The 25,270-nt window shown below is 42.3% G+C and overlaps 1 protein-coding gene across 1 annotated transcript in view; it reads right to left on the bottom strand.

Moving 5' to 3' along the window:
- Nucleotides 1-22,425, bottom strand: part of EFHC2 (EF-hand domain containing 2) — a 56,289-nt gene extending 33,864 nt beyond the window's left edge. The window contains exons 1-5 of the mRNA XM_071430256.1: nucleotides 22,333-22,425; nucleotides 14,297-14,482; nucleotides 9,891-10,041; nucleotides 3,247-3,470; nucleotides 40-294 (exon numbers count right to left, since the gene is read on the bottom strand). Of these exons, the coding sequence (XP_071286357.1) occupies nucleotides 40-294; nucleotides 3,247-3,470; nucleotides 9,891-10,041; nucleotides 14,297-14,482; nucleotides 22,333-22,374 (858 nt within the window). The 5' untranslated portion in view covers nucleotides 22,375-22,425. The remainder of the gene's footprint in view (nucleotides 1-39; nucleotides 295-3,246; nucleotides 3,471-9,890; nucleotides 10,042-14,296; nucleotides 14,483-22,332) is intronic.
- Between the last annotated feature and the right edge of the window lie 2,845 nt (nucleotides 22,426-25,270).

Raw genomic sequence — 25,270 nt, 5'->3', positions numbered from 1 at the left:
TCTTAATTAGTGGAAGAATTTGAAATTTTCATTGCTCACCTTTGGAAGCTTATCTCTTTTGAGGAAAAATGGAACTACATCCCGTCCTGAGTTTGGTGGTAAAATTTCTCTTATATCAATAGTGTCATCAGACAAATAATAACGGAGAACAAGTTCCCGTGGGTCAGAAAGCTGCAATTCTGGGTCATGCCACACACAAGAAAACCCCAAAACTTGTCCATCAAACTCCAGAAATTGTTTCAAAGTGTCAAAACGCTCATAAGGGTGGAAAGGATTCGTGCTCTCCAGATACCTCTGGTGAAGGAGAAATTTAAAGAATTTTAATTAATGTATTTTTAATTATTTACTCCTAAACACAGGATAACAACTGCATGGTGCTGTCTAACCTTAGAACATAAGTTTAGGATTTCCAAATGACACCACACCATTACAACACATGAAATATGATTTATGTCATTATCAGAGAAGTATTTACAGGGTTGCTGTGCCCTCAGAAAAAAAACATGAAAACCATTTTGGATTGGTTTTAATCCTTGTTTTTCTTGCAACAAGATCCTCCAGATCAGAGAATTGTTAAATTATTTACAGTACAACTCTTATTTTCAAGAAACTGCCTGTGGTAATCAGATGACAAGAACACCAAATAGCATCACTCTTCCTGATTTACTCCCTTAAAAATGATTTCTTACAGATAATGTGGTGTAAAGAATCAATTTATACTTTTTCCTTTGGTATTTTCTGTCATTCGGCTTTAAAACATAGATTTTTAACTTTTGATTCATGCTACACAGTTGGCAGGTACAGGGTATGTTTCTTCTCCTCTCAAAACACACCCATGGGTCTGATAAGGAACAGCAAATGTTCAACTAAAGATACTTTCCAGCTGATGTGACAAGGTGCTTCCTGCAGTCATGGTTGCTGCAAAACCAGTAGCACTGGGTTAAACTGGGTCCCAGGCTGATGATCCAGTCCAAGGACTGCATTTCTATATTGTTAGTTCACATCTATAAGTGGTGACCTGAACAGAGAGTTTTTCACAAGTCCAAATCCTCGTGACCAAAGTGCATGAAAAGGGGTAAGATAATCCTTCTCATCTACAAAACTGCTTCCAAAGGAGAATTGTGACAGACATTGATGAGACAATGTGAGCTGAACTGTCTGAACAGAAAACAATGTTGACTGTGGACAGTTTATATTGTTGTCTAAATTTCTCTTTATCCACTAGCACACCTTCTGGCCTTACAAATCTGTGAGGGAAAAGGCCCATTCATTTAGAGCATCAAATCTTAAAATAAGGAGAGCAGAACCAAATTATTTACCTTCCCAGTGCTCTCTTTTCCCCTTCCTGACCCTTGAAGATGCAACAAAACACAGCCACAGAACCAGGGAACACCATTGTCATCCATGGAATACCATCTCCAACAATACAGGAGGAATTTCCTCATGGAAAGGGTTCTTAAGCATTGGAAGGGGATGCCCAGGGAAGTGGTGGAGGCCCCATCCCTGGAGGTGCTCAAGGAACATATGGATGTGATATTCTGATCTGGGTGACAAGGTGGGGACTGGTCACAGGAGGACTTGATGATCTCAGAGGTCTTTTCTAACCTAAATGGTTCTGTAATTCCATGAAATATGAGTCTAAATGGTTTACTGCACTTTCCACTGGCCTCATTTTCTATTCCATCCCATCCCATTCCTTACCTTCCTTCATACCTTCATTTTCTGGCCATGTACTAGGAGTCTAGTGAAAACCAATTTAATTTTGCTCAAAGTAGCCCAGAGCAATCAAAAAAAAATACCTTCCACAAATTAGGTGGTTTTTTTTTCCACAGAAAAGTGAAAGGATAAGGCAGCCAGAATCTGCTAAATAACTTTTCTGGAATTTCTCAACAACTGAGAACATGAGGACATAGATTTTTGTAATTTTTTGTCTTTTGAAGCTCTTATTTCTCAAACCTTTTTCCCTCTCCATTCTCTTTAGGGCTTGATATGCCCAATTCTTGAATGTTTTGCTTGTGGTTAAAAAAAAATTAAAACCTCCGTGGGTTATGCAGTATCATACAAAATGTTGACACAGTCTGACAGTATCAAGACAACTCAGCATGTGTTTATATACACAGCTGTTACCTACAGGGGCTGAGTAAGGGAAAAGAAACCCATGGCCAGGCTGAGTCACCACAACACAGAACCAGATGTGTTACAAATGCTGCTTTTCACTGGGGGACTGCACAAGCCTGGCTGCATGAATGAAGAGAAACCAATTTGTTGGCCTGAGAATGCCTCAGAGACAGGGAAATTGTCCCACACATGTCAGTGACAGTCACCTTCCATTACTGCTGCTGAGACCCACAGCAGTTTTCTCACTGAGAACACTGAGGATACCACAGAGACAGGGAGTATTTGCTGCTTCCAGAGGACCAGGCTGGATCTGTCACAACAGGCTAAGAGTCAGGTCAAGTGCCATTTGCACTCATATTAATCAAGAAAAACAGAACTGAAGGAAGCTTGTCATTATTCCCAACAGAAAACATCACTCCCATTACTATTTCCCAGAGGGGAAAAAAATAAAAAACCCCAAACTACCAGTTCTGCAAAGAGGAATCCACATAGAATCTAGGAGTTGTGAGTGAGACTTCTGGAAGTGTGTGTTTGTGTATATGTGATCCCATAACTTACAAAAGAGGGAGAGAAATAAAACCTAGCAAGTCTTAAAACTGCAGAACACTGAATTTGCCTTACACATGTAAAGAACATGTTAAAAACATGTTGGAGTAGAGATGAAAGATAACATATGAATAGAAGAAAGGAGTCTGCAGGAAGCCATGGGTGGGTGCTGGAACCACAATTCCAATTAGATCTTTCTTTAAACACTTTAAAAGTGTTTATTATCATTAGATTAGCTCAAGCAAAATCATAAGTAGAACATGTAAATTATAGTAGAACATATAATAGGTACATCTTTTTTTTTCTTTTCAGATTAATACTGAAAGGCTTACATTATTTTTCCTAATTAATTTTATTCTGTTTTAAAATGTTTACAAACACATCAAGAGAAAATTATGTATGTAGTACAACAAGGCACATACCAAAATGTTTAAATCCAAGTTTTCTCTTGGGATTTACTATGTTGAAATAGCTACTTTCTCTTTGATATTGAAGAAATAATGTATGTAATGCATATAAGTAATATGCATTCAAATCAAGTTTTCTTGAAATCAAGTTTTCACCCCTGCTGCCCCTCCTGACCTTTTGCCGCTCTGTGGTGTATGGGTCGTCCGGACGGCTTGCAGGAGGATTTAGTCTGATTCCTATCTTCCTCAGGAAATTTTTTGTGTACAGGTCACAATCTATAATCTTATATTTTCGGCCATAAAGGGTTATTTCTGTGTTGATATTGAAATGATACATGGTGTAGAACTGATCCTCATGAGGAGGTGGAAGTGGAACCAGGCCCCGTCGTAAAATAGTTCCTGGAAAACAGAGTAAATTCATGAGGTAAACAATATTTGCTCCAAGGATCCCTACAGAACTAGGTTTAGAGAATAAAAACCTGCCTTAGCAGGGAAAAAAGTATGACTTATCAAGGAACACTGAAAAGACATTGAACTGAGCTTCCTTAAGGAGCACATGGAAAGTAGAGACAAGAGAGGTGAGCTGGGCTCTGATTGCTGGTCTGAAGCAAAGAATCCATCTCAAAAATACAGAACCATGACTTCACCACCCACAGCCTCACAGGAACAGTATCCAAAAGAGAAAGAATGAGAGGAGAGGAGAAAAAAGGGAGATATTTTAACTTTGACAAAGAAATTAAATAGGTACATTTTGTTATTCACAGTCTTTAAATGAAAGGACTGTTATCCTGACAGCATTGAATTTTATCACATTTTGAAGATTATAAGACAAGGAAACTGTTATTGGCCTATCAGCTGAGAACTCTCAAATACATTGATGAATTGGGTGATGCTTCAAAAGTACTCACTGCTTGTGATGCTTCAAAAGTACTCACTGATGCTTGAGTACTGGAGCATCTTTCAGATGGGGAAAGGTTGAGTCTGGAACAGAGATGACTCGAGGTGGGGGAAATGTATCAAAGTTTACAGATACCTGATGGGAGGGAATGAAGAAGATGGAGCCAGGCTCTTCTCCATGGTGCCCATTGGCAGGATGATAGCAAATTAAAAGGCACAAAATTCCAGCTGAGCACACAAACCCACTTTTTTACTGTGAAGGTGATCAAATACTGGAACAGGCTCTCCAAAAGCATTGCAAAGACTCCATTCTCAGAGAAACCCAAAAGGTCATGGCATCTGGGCATCTGGCTCCAGCTGATTCTGCTTGGAGCAGGAGCATGGACTGGAGAATCTTAGGGTATCCCCTCCTACCTCAGTGGTTTAGGGATACCACAAATATTTCAGAAATAACTTACAGGAATTTTAGAATCAACCTAAAAATGGGGTCCTGGGGAGAGATGGGATAAAGAGAGGCAGAGCAGAAGGGAGAAAGATACCAATGTGTGCTTTGGTGTTTGAAGGGCCTTGTTCCTAGGCTAGTCCATGGAAATTCTTTATTGTTCACTTTATTTCCCTATAGACTAATTTGTATGAAATACCTTTTTTTACTACATTATCAGAGTTGTTTGTTAAGTTCTAATTCCTACAATGAAAACATGTCCTTAATTTTTCAGGGGAATAAAGCAACAAAGCAGATTTACTTTATGTTCCCATTAAAATAATTGTTTAAGACCCATTCATCATCCTGATGTTTCACATGTACTGAATCCAACATTCTGGTTACTGACCTGTGACTGTAAAATAAACTTGAACCTCTATCTGCTTAAGCATAATAAACACCTATTTAGGATGTTTCCTCATGAAAGGTGTTAGAAAATGTGGGATGTAGCACATTTTAATGGGATGTAAAACTACATCACATTAGCTTTAACAAAACCATATACTTTAAAATATTTTACCTGATTTTGGCTAATTCTTAGGTCAATCAACAGATAATGGGGTAAGTCAGAGCATGCAAATCCTGTTGAATCATGACTCTAATTAAAATATAATGGTTGATGATTTTCTAATATGAGGTGTTTTCAGAGATTATATTCACTTCAGGTTTGGTGAATCAGCCTCAGCTTGTTTTTCGTATCACTTTTAAGGGTGAAACACACATACCCATTTTGTTCTGAGGGAGAAGAATTTCTTTCCTAATGGAAAATGTCTTGCAAAGATATTATCTGTAGCAATCCTTTGCTTTTATTAGGTATCACTGTGCCTGATGTACACATGTAGAGGGTACATTTCATAATGTTGAATTTGAAATTTAATAAAACCTGATCAGCTGGGGTTAGGTCTCATCATTTTAAAATTGTTCTTCCTTCTGGAAAATAATACATTTCGTCTAGAAATTTGTTGCAAGCTGTTAAAGGAGCATCTGATTGTGCAGTTTTCAGGTTGCTCAGGATGGTTCTTTGGTTGTCAGTTTATTGAGCAGGACATGCTACTTCACCACCAAGCATTGATTTAAATATTTGCATCTGGTCAGATTAAGGCTCTGCTCTACTGTGCTCCTGGAAAGGGAGTTGAGGTACTGCTTTGCTCTGACAGTGGTGGTGGCACTGAGCTCCCACACCATCATTTGTGGCATATCTTCTTTGCTCTTGGGCCTTTGGGTTATTTGGCAACCCCAGCAGATGCTTAAGGAGATCTCACTAGTAGTGAAGGCCTTTTGACAATGAAGCTGGGCAGAAAATGATTTGGTGTTTGCTGCTTCTCTTCTCTGCAGAAGAAATAAAATGGTACCCAGAGTTTCCTCAGCACAGCCCTCTGACTCTGCACAGCTCAAGAGTGCATTAGAGAGAGGAGAGGAATGAGTAATACCTGGAGTTTGTACATGCTTTGTTTACACAGAAAGGAGGAGAAGCCACCACTATTATTCACAACAACACAAAGAATTAATCCCAATAAACAAGGAGGCTTCTTACATTCACTTATTCACCCTTCCAGAACATAGCAAGGTCATGATTTGGCCACCATCAAATATGGCAAAATCACAATTATTTCAAGGCCTTGGGGGAGGCTTAAACTCTTAGATAATCTGTTATATTGGAGGAGCTGATGCAACTTCACTTTCCCACTTGTACTTTCCTCTTCAGCCAGCCAGCCTTGGGAACCCAGCCAGGAGGCAGCTCCACTCTCTTTTTCAGCTGGCTGACCTTGGGGAAACCAGCCAGCTGCTCCACTCTGCTCTGGCTTGCAGGGTCTGGATTGCACTGGAAGCTACAGTCATCCCCACAGGAACAGAAATGACCTTTTGATAAGACTGTATCAGCCAGCCACAGTCCTGTTAACTGGGAATTATATGTACAAAACACTTGCAACTGCCATACATAGCCTGGATCTCTATGGGAGAAATTTTTTTTATACTGAAAGAGTAATTATCATTCTGGCTGTGGAAGCAGCATTTGGAGTTTGTTATGTGGTCAAGTTTGCTGTCCCTCTCTCCTTATCTTGACTTGGGCCATGTGCACTGTGACTGTCCTGCTGTTTCTTGCTTTGATTCTGGTTTCTCAAGTTCAAGGTCTCTGCATTCCCTCCTCAGTACAGATTTCCTCTAATGTTTCTAATATTTGACAAATAGCAAGGCAGTATCCAAAATTAAATGAAGTTTAAATTTCAGCTATTTAGTAGCAACCTTGTAAGTCCAAATTAATGTCCAAGTACAGCAGCCAGTTTCATAAAGCAGTTTTTAAAGTCACTGAAACATTTCCCACAGATCATTTACTTCATTAGTTTAAGATTTTGATCAATGGTAAAAACACGTTTTCTTGCTTTTTTTCTCTGAAGCCAATTTGTTTTAGTTTTTTAAAATCATAATTCAATTTAGAAATTCTTCTAACTTCTTTGACCACTGTTCCTTCACCAGATCTTCCTGCAGTCTGTAAGCCTGTCCAAATTTCTTTCCACAAAACCACAATAACACAATGGGAAACTACTGCATTTCTCCAATCCCACCATTCCCAGACACCCATTCAGATCATCAAAGTCTCATTTGTGGGTTATGGCACAAGCATTGGTAATTCCATGGCCTCAAGGCATTAACCAGCCAAAATAGCCTTGATCTACCCTGTCACAGCTCTACATTCTCTCCAAGAAGCCTCCCAAAAACCGCCATCCCAGCTTCTGGTTTACATCTTTTTTGACAAGGAAAACATCCAAGTTAGTGTGACCAGCACCCTCTAGCTTCAACAGTTCAATTCTACTTTATCCATCACTGGTTTTTGCTGTTCTTCCTTTACACAACCCCTTTCCTGGCACTGCAACTCTCAAATTCTCCACACAGACTGAGCCCATCCTGCTCCTGATGTCCTCACACATTTTTCTTCATGCACCTGTGATCTTTTGTTCAGTGCAGTTTGCCTTTTAGCAAGCCAAGCTCTTATACAGCTGAACTTTCCTCTACAAATCCCTGGAATTTTAATTAACTGAAAAGTTGTATTTCAGCAGATGTGCAGAGAGTAGCAAAATGGTCAGGATCCTGAACTTCAGTTCAGTTCAGCTCCTCACCCTGTTATGACCTTTTCTGTATGATCATGGGTGAGATTTTCATTCCTTTGTGCTTCAGTTTACCAGCTCCACAATGCAGACAGTTCCACTCCTGTTGTTCCTGGGCTTAAAAATTCCCAGTTAGGATAAAAACAAACAATGTAAGATAGATAGATAGATAGAGAGAATTATATTAAAAGAGGAAATGGGACAATTCTTTATTGAAAATGGTAAGATTAGCAGTTCATGATTTAGTATGTGTTTTTAAGAAATATTGCTTTTGTGTGTATTCAACATCAAATATTTAGAGCCTTTAACTTAGTAACTTTGTCATTGGTCTTCAGTTATGGAGCATGAAGTCAAACTCCAAGTGCATGTGAGCAGAGAATCCTCTGATGGGTGTCTCCATCACCTCTTTCACTCCACATCATACTAATTTCTAGGACAACAAGAATATTTATGAAGATGTTTATAATAAAGTATAGGCCCTGTATTTATGCATCAACTGTGAGGCCCAAACACATTCCAAATAGTCCTTGGGCCTTTCAATCTACAGTTTTTCTTCCTTCCTAAACACAACCAATACAAAGAGCTTCCTTACCAGACCAGGTACCAGTGACAAATAAATTAAGAGCACTTTAGACATCCTGGAACATTTATTTTTAATCCCTCAGGTAAATATGTTGCATATACATAGTTATCCCACATAAACTACTCAGACAATCTCATAGAGACTTTCAAAACATCCTTGCATGGAAGACTGAGAAAATTCTTGTTTCTCTCTAATACTATTCAGTTAATTTTAGGTCCAGTATCAAAGGTGACTCCAACAACCATTAACACAAGATACAACCAAGGAAACAGGAGGAAATTGTAGCCTTCCTGTCACCAAAAGAACAGGACTAGACTGCCAGGAGCATTAGGGCTGAAGAGGCAGCCTGCACAACTCATAGTACAAAAACAATGAAAATAACTCCTTCAAAGGAATCAGCTTTGAATTTGCTTTATCCTGCTCTAAAGAATCTGGCTTCCACCTTCTCTCTCAAAGGCATCACCTCTGACTCCCTGTACTTCCTTTGTCAGTGGACATTTCCTCTAAGCCACAAACCCCAGAAGCAGCTGCTCCCACTCTTGGGGCACACAAGTCAAGGAAAACCTAAACCCAATGATGACTTCCACATCCTACATATGTGTGCAGGCTGGGGGTAAGGAAAAGAGCCCCAACATGGTTTTCTTCACATGAAAAAGCACTTGCCCAGGTAGGAGTAGGACAGGGTTTCATTGCATTCAAAATCAGTCCCTGTTGATGAGCTCACAAAACTTCTGGCAGGAGCTACTCAACACAAGAACAGTAGCACCTGAAATACTGTCTTAAGAGATTCACAGGCAATTTATCCCAGTCCTAACAGTAATGATGCACATAACACCTTTAAATATTATCTTATTCTGTAGACAGATAAATTGATAGCATCTGCTGATCTGGGAAAAGAATAGGGTAGTTAAATGGTTAACTTATTTTTAAAAATTGCTGTGCTAAGAATGTATAAAACGTACAAAAAATCTTTGGGGACTGGGAGGTGCAGCCATCCCAAGACATCCTGCTTCTCTGGATTATATCCCTTAAAAACTTTTAATTCTGGCAGCAACCCATAAACACCAAGAAGCAGCAGCTGTGTTCTCCCTCTGCAACAGGATGTTGACCGCTAGATCACATTTTCTTAATATAAACCAAGTCCAGTAATACCCCAGTAAATCAGCACAGCAAACCCTCCTCCTGAAGTCCTCAGGCTGGTCCCAGAGCAGGGCTGTGACACTGAGGCAAGACAGCTCCTCAACTTGAAAGGCAGGAAGAATTACTGTGCCAAGGGCACTTTAATCATAAAGAACCAAAAGCCAGAGGCACAGAAGACTCTTGTCTTCAATAATGGCAGAGACACTGCAGTAGCTCATGAACAATTACAGAGCTGCTGCCACAGAGCTCCCTGTCAGTGCCAAGAGGGGAGGAGCCAGGCTCAGGAATGGAGATCTAGAACACAAATTGTTTTTGCAGGACTGACACAACACTGACAAAGACCTTACCACCAGGATTTCAAACTACCATATTAGAGAAAAAATTGTATGTTTGAGTACAGGAGAGGTTTCAGCCTTACAAAACCCACATCTTGAAAACGAAGACAACAAAAGAATTCACATCATGATCTGTAACAAGAAAAGACTATTATACCTGTGCATTTACACCCCATTTTAGCTATAAGAACTCACATTATATATCCTTTGGAATGGACCAGGACTGCAGAGAAGAGAGATATAAAGGGGAGGAAAAAAGGTGCCAATAAAAACAGATACCTTGATTTATGCCACTGTCTTTCACTACAGGCTCAGTCACTTGAATTGTATCATCTTCAAGGAAGAAATATATTTTACAGTGTCTAATTCTGTACAGCTCTTGATGTTTTTCAGGCACTTCTTCTTCAAAATAGGCATCAAAACACAACACCTATTAAAAACAATAAATAAATATAAAGCAGCAAAATCTCCAACACTTTTGCAAAATATGTCAAATAAACTTGTAATCATAAGTAACTAAATGTATGGATTTCAGGAGGTAGATTTATTTCTCAGAAATGTAAGAACAGAAATCCACATTAAAGCACATAAATATAAAATTCTTTGCTTGGCGTTTTTATTATCACAACATGTAAGCAGAGATGGAACTCTAAAGTAAAGAAATAAATCAAATACAAAACTATCAGCAGGTTGCTTGGAAAATCCTCCAAACAAAGCATTTCTGATAACACAATGAGCTGCCCAGGTACTGAAGCAAATTTTAGACTGCTATTCTATGAATAACTAGAAAATACATTGCATGATGACAGCAATGGCTTTACCATCAAGGTAAGTGGAAAGAGTTCTTTCTAAGCAGATCCTGCAAGTGTTCAAATGAATGGTACTGAAACCTATCAGAGAGAAATGACATTTTTCAGGAGGCATTTACAGCTGTGCAATGCTGGCATTTCAAAACTTCCTTGGTTCTGCAGTTCAGTGAGTGGGGAAATCACACAGAGTGTAGCAACTTCTCTTCATGGTCTCTTGTAACAGCAATAATGCAAAAAACAACCCCACCTTCACAGGGTAGGTGCTCACTGGCCCTCATACCTGGAGATCCCAGATCAAACTCAGACACCATTATACAAAATTTGCACTTCTTGGTATCAGTTTTTAACCACCAACACCAATGTTAAGGGACCATGAGAGATGTATCTACTTCCTAGGGCATTATCTAGCAGGATGCTTGCTTTGGTTAGTATGTGCAGGAAGGCATTAATTAAAACTTCCATTCTGTCCCCCCAATACATTTGGATTAAATGATTGTTAATTTATACTTAATTTTCCATACTGGTTATATTTAATAAATGCAATTACCTTTACTCTTGATTCATCAAACAATCTGAAGCATTGAAAAAAATACAGTTTAACCATTCCCTATGTTTCAACAAGCATCTAGCAGACCATGAGCTGGAAATGTTTGAAATCTGATAAGCTGGCTGAGCTCCCTGCATGACAGAACACACTGGTTAATAGTCTGCACTCCTTTTGCACGTGCCTTTGGAAATCCCAAAGTACCCCCATGAGTACTCATGAGTGCTCTGTCATCCAGAGATTTTATAACACCTCATGGACAAGAAGAACCTCCTTTTCTACATCTGGGAAAAGAGAAGTAGCAGCCTGCACACACCAACAGCCACCCTATGTCATGCTCAGACTTCTCAGACACATTCCCTTCTCTCAGGCAGGGTAAGTGCAAAATCAGAATAATTCTGTTTCCAGAAATTATTTCAAAGGCTCAGATCCCACTGATTTTCAGTAACCACTGAACAGTATGACAGACACATTTTTGGCATCAACTCTCCTGCACTGTGACCCTCCACCACTAGAGAAATAAAATTTAAATTATAATCAAACTACATAACCATTACCTGTTAAATCTGATGGCATTAGATCTTTACACAAAGGAATCTAGAAAACTTGGTTATAGTTTAATTAGTACAACATGCAAGTTTCTGAACAATTCACAGATTTTAAAATATATTTAAAAATTAATACTTGTCCACAGTTTCTAACTGTGGATTTCACTGCTTCATGTATCAAACATAAAAACACTGGACAAAATATCTGACATACAGCAGAGGCAACACAAACTATCAACCTGCAACATCTCTTCCTCTTTCCATTTGTCTAAACACTGGTGCAGAGTGCCATTTTTGGTGACCAAATGATCCTTCCTGGCCTCTAGCTACTGTTCTGGAATGACCAGGAGCCCTGTATACACCTCTTGAACACTCCAGGGGACAAAAAAGGTGCTATGATAGAACCACGGTACCCCAGTCTGAACATCCTGGGCTTCACCTGACACGGATCAGAATTTCATTCCTCTGGAAACTTGGAAACTTCTGCACCCTCTTGTCCCTATTCTGCCAGTCCCTCTAGAATGCTCTTCAAGAGCTCTGCTTCATCACTAATTGTTCTTAATTTTGTCAATGATCTCTTCTGAGAACAGCTGTCTCATGAGACACCAGCCAGGCAAAGCAGTCTGTTTGCACAGAACTCCAAGCCCAATCACATCCTTAATACACTGGATTTATTTCTTTCTCTGAGCACACACCTATGCCCTGGTTTATCCCATTTGAGGAGCTTATGCAGGTTCCTTTGCACTCACACTTTATTCTCTTTACACCCTTATCAACATGCTAGTGTGTGACTGAAATATATGCAGCAACCAACTGAAATTTTGCAGATCAAAGCAGATGATTCAGGAAGTGTGAGGAGGGGAAGGAACAGAAATGAAGATGACTTACTTTTCATTTTGGACCAAAGTTAGTCTTAAAAATACTCAAAATGTAACGCTTACTAACTGGAGTCTCATCTGTAGTATAGAACAACAAAGTTCCCATCCCACTCCTTAAAAAATTAAATGTTACCTATGAAATCCAAAAATAACAAATATTGAATAAACTCTGCTGCACTTTGCAAAGTGCCACAAAGTTTCCCTGGAACCTGTGATAGTCAAATTATAAATATCATTCCAAGCCCAGGAGGCCTTGTGTGTGTACTTAATCATAGAAGAAATTAAATTTACACCTGCTTCCTATTAGGCAAGTGAAACTACAATGAGTACTTCTCAGCTTACTTAATAATGAAGTTTTATGCCTGTCCTTCTTGCAGTTGCTATGGTACTACTGAAAGTTAACAGCCAAAGTGGTAAGAAAGCAGCTTACATTTCAAAAGATAAACACCCACTCAAACCTTTTTTCATTAAGTGCATTCTGCTGAGTCCCAAACTGCAGCACTGGAGGACAGAGCTGCATCCCAGGCTCTTAACTGGGGAAGCTAAATTACTTGGATAGTGAGTGCCCTGTAACAAACTGTCATTAACACAAACACATGAGCCCTCCAGAGGCCAATTCTGAACCTGCAGACTCCTGGCCTGGACTGCCCTGTGGATGGATTAGATCAGGAATGGCCAAAGGGCAGCAAGCTCCTCTCACCAGCCAAGGCCAGGAACTGATGCTCACTGGAAGGTCCCTCTGCCTCCTACTGAACCCCTTTGATTCCATAGGCTTGGATCCAAGGCCTGAGGAGGCAACACACCCTCCAAGAAGGGAGTAGGAAAAGCAAGGCCAGGTCTGGATGAAGCTTTAACACCTGGGCACACTGGACCAGGTCATACTCAAGCATGTTGCTCTGGGAGCAACACCAGGGATCTCAGAGGCAAAGCCAACCAAAGGCAAATGAGCTGTTCAAACCTAACATCTTCTTGTTGTAGTTCTGCTCTGCCAAAAATGAATGTGTAATTGTACTCCAATTACCTGCATGGCTTCTCTTTTAAAGCAAAAATTATGAGATTTGCCTTTCTTCTCAATATTTAAATACCATAATCATTTAGTCATGCAACATTTCTGCTATCTGCTGAATGATTCCTTTTTCTCGATCATTTTCCTTCCCTGATTGTAGGCTTTTTGCTTTAGAAATAAAATATCTCTAAGTAGAATTTAATGTGAATTTAACCATAGCAAGCAACAACAATGTGCTACAAAATTCCTGTCATCACAGGTTACAATTATTTGATAACTCTCTAACTTAAAACGTGACACTAAATTCTTGCAAAAAAAACCAAACCAAACCAAAAAAACAAAACCAAAACCCAAACAAACAAAAAAACTAACCCTAATTTTAAATTTCTGTGTCTGTATCAGACATACACAATTATACAATAACAAATCATATAAAAGTCCAGAAGTCAACAGGACTTTGAGCATACAAGTATGATAGGATGAGTGAATCCCAAGCATGTAGCACTCCACTGAGTTTAATGATTCCCAAGTGCCCAGACACACTTTCTCCTAGACTGGGGATTAACCTTACATTCATTCTTTACAGCTTGCCAAATAATTCTCTTATTGTCATCATTTTCACTAAAAAGAAATATGCTTCCCACCCCCTTATTTTTGTTAAATCCTGTAGGAGATGTATCCCAATACAGAAATATTTTTATATATTGTTATGTTTATATTAATTGTCCAATACATTAATATAATGAAAAAAAAAACCCACTACCACTCTTTTTGCCTATCTAGGAGCTTTTTTTGCATGCACAAAATAATTTTCTGAAATATCTGACTAATGACATTTCATCATTATACTCTGTCATATTGTAGCAATTCATCAAAAAAAAAAAAGGTATTTCTACATACCTGCTTGTCAAATGCTATCCAAGAAGGAGGACTACTTCCTACTGCTTCAGGAAACACACTGCTGGTAATTTTCAGGGTCTGACCAGGTAACAGTTCACCTCCTATTCCAGGTTTATCTTCAAACAGCCTCCGAACATTATTGCTGTACCCACAGATCTGTGATCTGTGGAAGTTTTCTCCCCCAATCTGTCAAAAGTGCAGAAGAAAAAGAGGAAAAAAAAATTCTGTGTTTTTGCTTTTAAGTACATGAGAGCTGACCATTCAGGCAAGGAGGATTAGCCATGCAAAAGTTTCTTTATATTTACTTTTAATACAGACTCTAAAAACCTGTAACTGGAATGCTGCAAGTGAAGTAACATTTTCCAGTGGACAGTTTGCCAGTCTTCTAGACAAAAATGGAATAATATTCCAATAATTTACCTAGGCTGAGAGACTGGACAGTACCAGATGTTTAACCCCACACTCCTTCCCTGCAATAAGGATTGAGGTGGTAGAGAAATAATCAAATCACCCTCAAGAACTGCTGTAAAAGGTAAAGGGGAAAGGCCTTTCCTACAGCTCTCCAGAGGACAAATGGAAGCAGCTCAGCAGCACTCAGAGAACAGCCTGCTCTCCTTATGCATGTCAAAGATCTTATTTACACTTGCATCCCTGAGTGCAAATAAATTCCTCTGCACTAGTGAATACACTTGAATTTTGAGAGGCTGGACCTGAATCAAAAGGCAGACATTCATTTCACCTGGGAGTATTTCAAAAGAAGGTCTCTGTAGTGATTCCTCTGTATTATTACTAATTTTTCAGGCAATTAAAGATGGAGTGCTTAAAAATATAGGAACAAGCAACAGCAAAGAAAACCATCTTGCCCACTCCAATTTCTTGGCTGGGGCTGGAGCCAGTCTTCAAGTGACACAGAAAAGCTTCTTGTCTCACATAAATATCACTCCTGTCTCTGGGAATGTCCCTCCTAATAAGCTGCCTGCTTTGCTGGCCAGAGGCAGCTGGTGTGAGCTGGGCTTGGGCAGCAAGCCCCTAGTGAGCCCACACAGCAGTCTTGCAGAACAGGACAGGGAAATAGGAAATGCCAATAGAAAACTCCACTTCCTTCCATGAGCAGCAATCCTGACTTGTTAGCTCCTCTCACTCTGCTATTCTTTCCTTTCTTGCCCTCTCAAATCCTCAAAATCCTGTATCTGGGAAAGCAGAGAGGGGCCACTGCATGCTGGCATGCCCATTAAGAGGAGAGAGAGGCCATCAGAGCTGTGCCCTCCCTGGGGCTGGGGGAACATGAGGGAAGATGAGGCTGAAATGGGAACTGATGTTATGGCTGAGAAAAGCAAAGGCAGAGGAAAAGGTTGGACACCAAAATTTTTCAGAGCAGCATGTCAGTAAAGTAGCAGGGGGACAAAATTGCCTCCCCACTCCATTTGGAAGACTGGACATCACTGATTATCACATGCATATGTGTAAACCACTACTCCCCCAAAAAGTGTAGACAGTTCTAAGTTAATATCATAAATCAAAAAATGGTACAAATAATCCTTTTTCATGATGGCAACATTCAAGTGCTCCAAGATAACGTAACACACACCCAGCAGAGCAATTCTGGGAACAAGTGAAGCAGCAAAACCTGAAAGTACTCAAGCAGTAATTTCATTCTGCCAGTATGAAAGAGTCAGGAATTGAAAGGCAGGGAACCAGCCTCGTGGCACAGAACTATCAACACCAGTCTGCAGGAACTGCTGCACATTGGGGTCACAGTCTGAACTGTTCACCTGCCTCCAGGTGCTCCAAATCCAGTGGCACAAACCAGAGAGCTGCTGACATGAACAGCCCAATCACTGCTTTAGCTAGTGAACCTTGCTTAAAATCCTTCTGCACACCACTTTTGCAAGGATAGCGGTATGAAAAAGAGTACTTACTATTTTTACAAATCATTATTTTTAATACCATGATAATCAATGGCTATACCCTTGCTTAGGTTTAAAAAAGCTGAGCTAGCCAGTACCCTTTGAAACAGTTATTGCAAAGGAAAAAGGTTCACATACTGGGGTCAGAAACAATCAGAGCTATGGAAGCACACCCCCAAAGAAGATACTTTAAAGGTAAGCAGTGTTTTGAACAAAAGTGGATAAAAGAGTATGCAGAAACTATCATAATTTAATACAAAGGAAACAGAAAATTTCTCTTCAAGATCTAACTCAAGAACAAGAGTTACTGAATACAAGAGAAAATCAATAAAAGGAAATGCTTGTATGCAGACTAGGAGCTCATGGGTCCCCCTACCACAGAGCATTGCTCAAGCCAGGAATTTAACCAGACACATTTGCAGGAATGATGCCCAAAATTAAATATTTTATATCAGCACAGATTTGTGAGCTGTGACACAAAATGCCACACTTCAGTGTGAGCACTGACATTTAAGCATCAGCAGAAGCAGAGCTTCTAGTGGTCATCCCACCTCTCCCACAAGAAGTGAGGACAGGGGCTTTCCTGGAACCTGGAGCAGCCAGCCAGCACTGACAGGGGCTGGCACCTGCTTTGTAGCACATCTGCACTGGGGATGCTTTCCTCTCTCTCCTTTGGGTGCTACCGAACTTCCCTTTGCTGCTTTTTAAAATAATTTTGTTCCTCTGCAAGCTGAGAAAGAGCTGGGGAGAAGTCAGAAAGGAAGGGACCTTTATGCATTTATCAGTTCAAATGCACAATAACCCAAGTCAAGCTGAATTTTAAAAGGGGATTTTCTAGGCAGAAACATCTGATTTATACTGAAGGTGCTACAGAACAGATCCACTTTCTGGCACAGCAACTATTTCATTATTTTCCCTCTATTACCAGACCATGTGTCAGGGAGAAAGGCACAGTTAGCAAAGCACAGTGAGGGTGGCAGTTTTCCTGAGCAAAGGAAAGCTTTTCATGTCCTTAAAACTTCTTCTAGAAGCATTTGCTGTTCATATGTCTTTGGGGTTTAGCAGCAAAAGTATGGCAAAGTGTTCATCAAAGTAATCCATGAATGATCCTCCTGGAATTTCCAGAATTTAGGGCTAAAATCACAACATCCTTAAAATTTTATATGAAAAATACATGATAAAACAGCTTCAATTCTGTTAAGAATCTTTTGTGCCATTCCTGTAACTTTTTAGGGTTTGACAAAAAGACTATTTTAGATTCCTGATCACATAATTACCTATCCCCTTCTTCCAAAAAGCACCTAGATCCATAGACAAAACTATCTTTTCTCAAAATCTGTACAGTTATTTCTTAAAATTAAAAATAAAAGAACAACAGAACAACAACAAAAATAGAAATTGAGGATCACAAAAGGGAAAAATCTCATTTGGGAAACTTCAGCTAATGAACTCAGACCATATCTGGCCTAAAATAGTGACAGAACACCATACCACCTCCACATTGAATGACTTTTAACAGAAAGCTTTCAGAGAGCAGGGAAAGAGCTTGTATGTGGCTGCTGTGCTAATGCAGCTCAACTGAACAGGCTGTGGATCTGCTGAACAAAGCTGGACATTTTCTGTGTGGTGAGCCTGAAAAATATTGAGGATCCACTCAATAGTGACTAATACAAAGGTCAGGGTTCCTGACTGCAGCTCTTGGCTCTGCAATCTCAGCCGCTGCAGTCCTCGGGGAACGCTGCCTCGTGCTCGCTGCATCTTGCTCTGGAATGGAGTCACAGCAAACTCCCCAGGGAGCTGCACATTCCAGCTGAACCAAACACAGCTGGAAATCTTCCAGCACAGCAGCTGCAGTGGTGGGAGAGCCCTCAGTGAGCTCTCAGAAGCCACATTTTTAACTCAGTCCCACAGGGAGCTATGGCAGGAGTGGCAGCACAGTTCTGTACCCGGGATCCATCTGTAATTCCCACCTTGAGAACAGCAGCTGCACCCTGGATGTCCTGCTCACACCCTGTATCAGGAGGAACTGTGGCACTTCTGAACTATTCTAGGCTGCTGATAAAGTCTCCTGGCTGCTTCAGCTAAGTGATAGAAATAAATGCAAATGCTACACACTGTGCCAGTCAAATTCATGTGACTGATTTCCAACTCTTTTATCACCCCCTGCTTGCTGCAGAGGTCTCAGGATGTTCAGGGATTAGGTGGTACTGGAAAAGGAGGAACACCCTAGGACATTGTTGCCAGCAACTCTGGGGCCACTCTAAAAACATCACAAAACAATCTGCATCAACACCAATAGTGTGGATCGGTACAGGAAAGGCATGGATCTGCTGCTGCAGGTCCAGAGGAGCTCCAGAAAAATTAGCAGGGGCCAGAGCACCTCTCCTGTAAGAACAGGCTGAGAGAGTTGGGGTTATTCAGCCCAAAGAAGAGAAGCATCCAGGGAGACCTTACTGTGGCCTTTCTTCAAGGGGGAGAATAAGAATAAAAGGGACAGACTTTTTAGCAGAGCCTGTAGCAACAGGACAAGGGATTATAGCTTTAAGTGAAAAGAGAGCTGATGCAGGCTAGGTATAAGGAGGAAATTTTTAACAGTGAGGGTGGTGAAACACTGGGACAGGCTGCCCAGAGAGGTGGTGGATGCCACCATATTCCCATTCCTGGAAATATTCAAGGTCAGGTTGCCCTGAATAACCTGATCTAGCAGAAGGTGTTCTGCTCATGGACTTGATGACCTTTAAAAGTCTGTTCCTGCCCAAACCATTCAGTGATTCTGGGCTGCTCTTACTGCCTGGGAGAAGACAAGAGATGGATAAAGGAAAGGGCCCAAAATGCAGCCACAAGGAGCAGCTACCGGAAGATTCAGGTTTGGGGGTCATGAACAGACAGATCTGTGAGAGCAGGGCTGAGGGGCAGGAGGAAGTGGAAGGGGTTCAAGGAAAGAAGAAAGGACAGAGGTAGTGGAAGGGGTTCAAGGAAAGAAGAAAGGACAGCAGACACAATTCCTTATAAAGAGGTTGGGAAATGTTCTTGTGTTCAAGGTAAATTAATGTCCTGTTTTGTGGGTTAAAGAGCAGCAGAAAGTATTTCAGGCAGGAAACACAGAGACAGCCAGAGTAGCACAGTTGAGGGCAATTCCAAGCTTCTGCAATGAACAAGGAAGATGTGGAATTTCTGCTGTGCCACTAAAGTTTGCAACAGAACTTTTTGCAGTTTTTCAAGGATCTAGTTTCCCCCTGAGATCTATAAACTTATTGTCTAATTCTCTAAGAAATGCCAAGGAGAATTGTAGCACAGAATTTTCTCTCTGAGAGAGATTTCAAGCATCAGGCAAGAGAATACACTGGTCAGCCAGCACTTGGCAAATCTGACCCATATGAAAATGAGTTTGTCACCCTCCTCCTTAGCTGCTGACACAGGCAAGGACATCAATCCAGTACCAGAAGGAGCAGCTGCCTTTGAGAACAGGAGGCAGATGAGGAGCACTAATAAAGGGAGTGCTTGAGTTGTAACCAGTGCCACCCCTGACACAGTCCAGGCTCCAAATGCACAAACTTTTTCTTGCAGTAATAAAGCAAACCTTTTATATGTTGTGTTTCCACCATGTGCTCAAAATACCTGTATTGTTAGATTTCCTCATCACCCACAAACAAAAAACACAGGCACTGCTGATGAGCAGCTGATCTTTGGACTTCTGTTTTAAAAGAGGTGGAGGGGTTTTTTTGATGAATGGACTTATGTGTACACAACCTACTGTAATTTTGATTTTGAACACTACCTTAAAGCTCTGATTGTCTGGAAGCCACCTTATTAAACACATCCAAGGCAGACAGAACACACATGTACTCCCCTTCCATGCCCTTTGTGGATCTACAGATGAGGCAGGTGGAAGCATTAGGAGCAGAGACAAGAGAATTTCACTAGGAGCTTGAACAGCAATGAGTGGAATTAACACCCATAATTATAAACCAAGGGCTGATAGGAACAACCATCCCCTGTCCCCTGTGCATCCTTCTTCAGGGAATGCTTTGCCACTGTTGTTTCTGTGCAATAAGAGGCATTGGTGGTGATGCTCACAGTCCTGACAGGTGGAAACACTTTCTTCCTTTTCAATTTATCTATAGCAGTGACACCTTTTTTCTCCTTTAAATATGTTATTTTCAGCTTCTCATTTGTGGAGGTGAGTTGTCATTATTACCTCCACTGTCTCAAGGACTGACAAAAAGAGCAATCTGGAGCCCTCACAAGCGTCTAACCATGGTTTTTATAATGTTGTCTCGTGGCGCTTGGTGACAGCTTTCACACCTTTAGTTTTCATAACATACTCACTGCATGCACTTCAGCATGGGGTGTTCAACACTGTTGGGAACTCCTCCCAAGCATGTGAAGTTAAATTAAATCAATTAAGTTAGATTGAAGAACAATAAAGCCACAGATGTCCCTGAGCTGAGCTATTCTGCTTCCAGCCAGCAGGTACCAATGGCACACACCTATTCCAGTGCTGCTGACACACCCACCCAGCAGCCACCTCAAGAGTGGCACACACAACCAATCCTAAACAAAACAAATCTCAATTCAGCAAGAGACTGAATCTCAAAAAAAAAAAAAAATCTCAATTCACCACTAGACCTTTTTGTTTATACTCCTTTCCAAACAACAGCATCCAGCTGTTTCCAGGGAAGAAGATGCCTGAAAGATCCTCACAGTCTCTAGGCTGGGCTTGCAAAAGGTCCTGTGTTTGCACACACCTGTGCAGTGCTTACACACAGAGTGGGTCACATATTTCTGGGAGTTCACATATTCCTACACAAATTCATGCTCCCTGGACCTGGGCAGCTTTGTGTCTACCTGCCTTGTGTGTCTCACAGAATCATAAAATGGCCTGTGTGGTTAGAGACCTTAGAGATCATTCAGCTCCAACCTCCTTTTCATGGGTAGGGACACTTTCCTCTGGGGCAGATTGCTCAGAGCTGCACCTGACCTGGCCTTGAACACTTCCAGCAATGGGGTATTGACATTTTGTATGGGCAGCCTTGACTCCATGTTTATAGTGTGAAAACGACAGATTCCCTTCCAGGTACTTTAACACTATTAACAACATTAAAATACAGTTTCATTTGCCTCCTGAAGGCATCAGCTAGAGTGCTATGCATGAATTCTTCCTTACCCCCCCACACTGCTTCACATTAGAGTGTGTTCAGTGAATTCCCAGCTACCCTTAATGAAAAATTTTGAAGTGGTGATGGCAGCCTCCACTTATATTTGTTGTGATAAAATTACCATCGTGTCTATTTAGCCTGGATTAATGGTGTTGGGAAACCTTGAAACAGCACATCAGCATTTCTGTCACTGCCCTCTCTGGCAAAGCCTTTTTGGTTACTTATATAGAGGGTATCTCTCTCTCCCTATTTTGTTCTGTTAGAGCTGTTAGAGCTCAAACTGCCTCAAAGCAGTTGCCAGATCACAGAACCAGTGAGTTTGGAAAAGATCTCTGAGATCATCGAGTCCAACCTGTGACCAATCACCTCCATGTCACCCAGCCCACGGCCCTGAGTGTCACATCCAGGATCAGCACCGGGTCACCCAGCCCATGGCCCTGAATGCCACACTCAGGATCAGCACCGAGTCACCCAGATCATAGCCCTGAGTGCCACATCCAGGATCAGCACTGTGTCACCCAGATCATAGCCCTGAGTGCCACATCCAGGATCACCTCCGTGTCACCCAGGCCAGGGCCCTGAGTGCCACATCCAGGATCAGCACTGTGTCACCCAGTCCATGGCCCCGAGTGCCACATCCAGCCTTTCTCTGAACACCTCCAGGGACGGTGACTGCACCACCTCCCCGGGCAGCCCACCCCGATGTCCAATCAGCCTTTCTGTGTACAAACTCCTCCTGGTGCGCAGCCTAAACCTGCCCTGGCGCAGCTCTGGCCTCATCTCTCCCGTCCTGCCGCACAGCACCCGGACCCGCCGCTGAGGCCAGGGGAGCTCAGCGCACCCAGGGGCGCCTCCACCTGCGGGCCCGGCAGGAGCGGCCCCGCCACGCCCGGGACCGCCTCCGGCGCGGCCCCCGCGGCCCCGGGGCAGGGCAGAGGGCGGGCGGGAGGCGGCCCGGGCGGTCACTCACGTTGCGGCGGCGGGAGAAGCCGGGCAGCAGCGGCAGCGCCATGGCCGCCCCTCAACCGCTGCTGCTGCCGCCGCTGCGCGGAGACCGCGCGGCGCTGACGTCATGCGGCCGTGACGTCACGGGGCGGGGACAGGCGCGCGGCGACGGCGGGGGCTCAACCCGAACCCCGATCCCAAACCCTGATTCCGAACGGCTCATCCCGAGCCCTGATCCCGAACGGCTCATCCCGAGCTCTCACCCCGAGCCCTCATCCCGAACCCTGATCCCGAACGGCTCATCCCGAGCCCTCATCCCGAACCCTCATCCCGAACGGCTCATCCCGAGCTCTCACCCCGAGCCCTCATCCCGAACCCTGATCCCGAACGGCTCATCCCGAGCCCTCATCCCGAACCCTCATCCCGAACGGCTCATCCCGAGCCCTCATCCCGAGCCCTCATCCCGAACCCTCATCCCGAGACCTCATCCCAAACCCTCATCCCGAGACCTCATCCCAAACCCTCATCCCGAGCTCTCATTCCGAACTGCTCCATCCAGAACGGCTCCATCCCTACCCCTCATCCCGAACCGCTCATCCCGAACCTTCCTCCCGAAATGCTCATCCCGAACCCTCATCCCGAACGGCTCCATCCCGACCCGCTCCATCCCGACCGGCTCATCCCAAACCCTCATCCCGAGATTTGCTCCAGGGGGATGCAGGCAGGTCCTGGCTTTCCTCCACAAAAGCCCCACCAAGTGCAGGGAGTGCCTCAGGGTGGGCCCAGGGTCAGCAGTAGCAAAGTAGAAATAAGTCCATTCCTATTTTTATATATATAATTAATTATTATGTATAATTATATAAATAGATCTAAATATTTATATATATATAATTTATATAGTTTTTAGTGTAATATAAAACCACATGTATAAATGTATCATATAATATATAAAATGTATGAATAAGATATTTATATAATATTTATTACACATTATTATTTACTGAATGCTAAATTAACATATCCAACAGCATCACACACTAGATCAATTTCTTCAATTTTTCAGGATTAATGGCCATTTTTATCACGAGAAATTTACAGAAAAGGAGGCTCAAGGGTGACCTTATGGCCCCCCACAACCCATGACAGGAGCCTGTGGCCAGGTGGGGGCCAGGCTCCTCTCCCAGGGAACAAGTGACAGGAGGAGAGGACATGGTCCAAAGCAGTGCCAGGGGAGCTTTAGGCTGGACATCAGGAGGAATTTTTTCATGGAAAGGGTGATTAGATGTTGGGATGGGCTGCCCGGGGAGGTGGTGGAGGCACCATCCCTGGAGGTGTGTAAGGAAAGGCTGGATGTGGCACTGGGGGCCATGGGCTGGGTGACACGGTGGAGTTTGGTCACAAGTCACACTCAGTCTCAGAGGTCTTTCCCAGCCTAAAGGATTCTGTGAAAATTTACCTCACCTGGTGAGGAGCAGTGACTTCTCTGGACATGGAGCCCCCCAAATACCTCTGGAACTGGGGTCACAGATGGGACAAATCCCACCATATTTGCCATTTTCTGCACCAATTAATTTTTAATGTTCTTTGTTTTGTGACTTTTACACAGCACATTTTACTCTGGGGCCCTGTCAGGCTAGAGGGAGGGGGAGGTGGGATGTTTTTACAGCTTTTTGTTTGGTTTTTTGCATTTTAGTCCACTGGGATGGGGAAACTGGGTCAGTGGGTTTCCACCTTCTGGTTTCCCAGCGCTGTACCACACATCTGCATTTGCATTTAGTGTGGAAAGGTAAACACTTAAAATATATTTTAATTGAAAATTAGAGAAACCATAATTTTAATCACATTCATTTCATACAGTGGGCGGCATTACACAGAAATTTAAATTTCAAACAGAAAATACAGTGAGAGTTTCTCACGGATGGCTGGTGGGGGGAAGGGTTGTTTTTCTTTATTGGAAGTAACATTTTCCTTGTTAATAAGGGAAGATGCATTCCAGATCACTTCCAAAGCCAGTTCCAGAAAACAGCAACCATGCTATGTTCCTCCATTTTACATAGAGCTGTTCATTAATATGTGGCTTTTTTAAGTAGACTGCCTTTTAAAGAAAAAATAGTTTATGGATAAAATAGCTTAAACCAAAATATTCCAGTTCTGATCTGCCATCACCCTGTCTCAGAGGAGCTGTACTTCAGCTGATGAATGTCCTTATTCTCATGGATGGAGTGGGTCTCCCCTGCCATATTTCATACTCTATGATGCATCAGACCATGAAATTCCCATAATGTGTCATCCCTCATCCCCCAAAGAGAGGCTCGTGGAACAGCATGGGAGATGTGTTCAGTCTGAGCAAGCCTGGGAGAGACTCCCCATCCAGTCCCCAGGGAGCATTTGTGCAGAATTCACCCTCTGAATTGGAATTGTGCCAAAAATGTTCCAATTTCCAAAACTGTCATTCATGGGGAAATTATTTTGGGGTCGCTTTGTTATTTTGGGGTTTTTTTGCCAGGTGTTTGAAAAGGAAGGGAAGGGAAGGGAAGGGAAGGGAAGGGAAGGGAAGGGAAGGGAAGGGAAGGGAAGGGAAGGGAAGGGAAGGGAAGGGAAGGGAAGGGAAGGGAAGGGAAGGGAAGGGAAGGGAAGGGAAGGGAAGGGATTGCTTGGTATCTTCTGACAGTTTTTGTGGCTCATTGCATAACAGGGTGGCTGAAATGTCTTAATATGCCCTCTGATATCAATAATAAACTGTTGCTCCAAGGTTTCAGGCAGTAGGGACAGAGGCTGCATGTGAAAAGCATGCAAAGAAAGGTCAGTGAAATGCAGAGTATCAGTAGAGTCCAGTGCATTTCCAGCAGAAAATCCTGTGAATTGTCCCTAAACCCTCAAGTCAAATCTTTCTGCACCTCTGCCTCCTCCAGTAAAGAAGCCACAGGGGGCTGTGGAGATGGGGAGCATCTTCCTTGTGTACC

Source organism: Agelaius tricolor, unplaced genomic scaffold (genome assembly GCF_023055355.1).
Source record: "Agelaius tricolor isolate 1412-34295 unplaced genomic scaffold, bAgeTri1.0.p SCAF_7, whole genome shotgun sequence".
Classification (NCBI taxonomy): domain Eukaryota; kingdom Metazoa; phylum Chordata; class Aves; order Passeriformes; family Icteridae; genus Agelaius; species Agelaius tricolor.
This window is presented reverse-complemented; position numbering and strand designations above follow the sequence as displayed.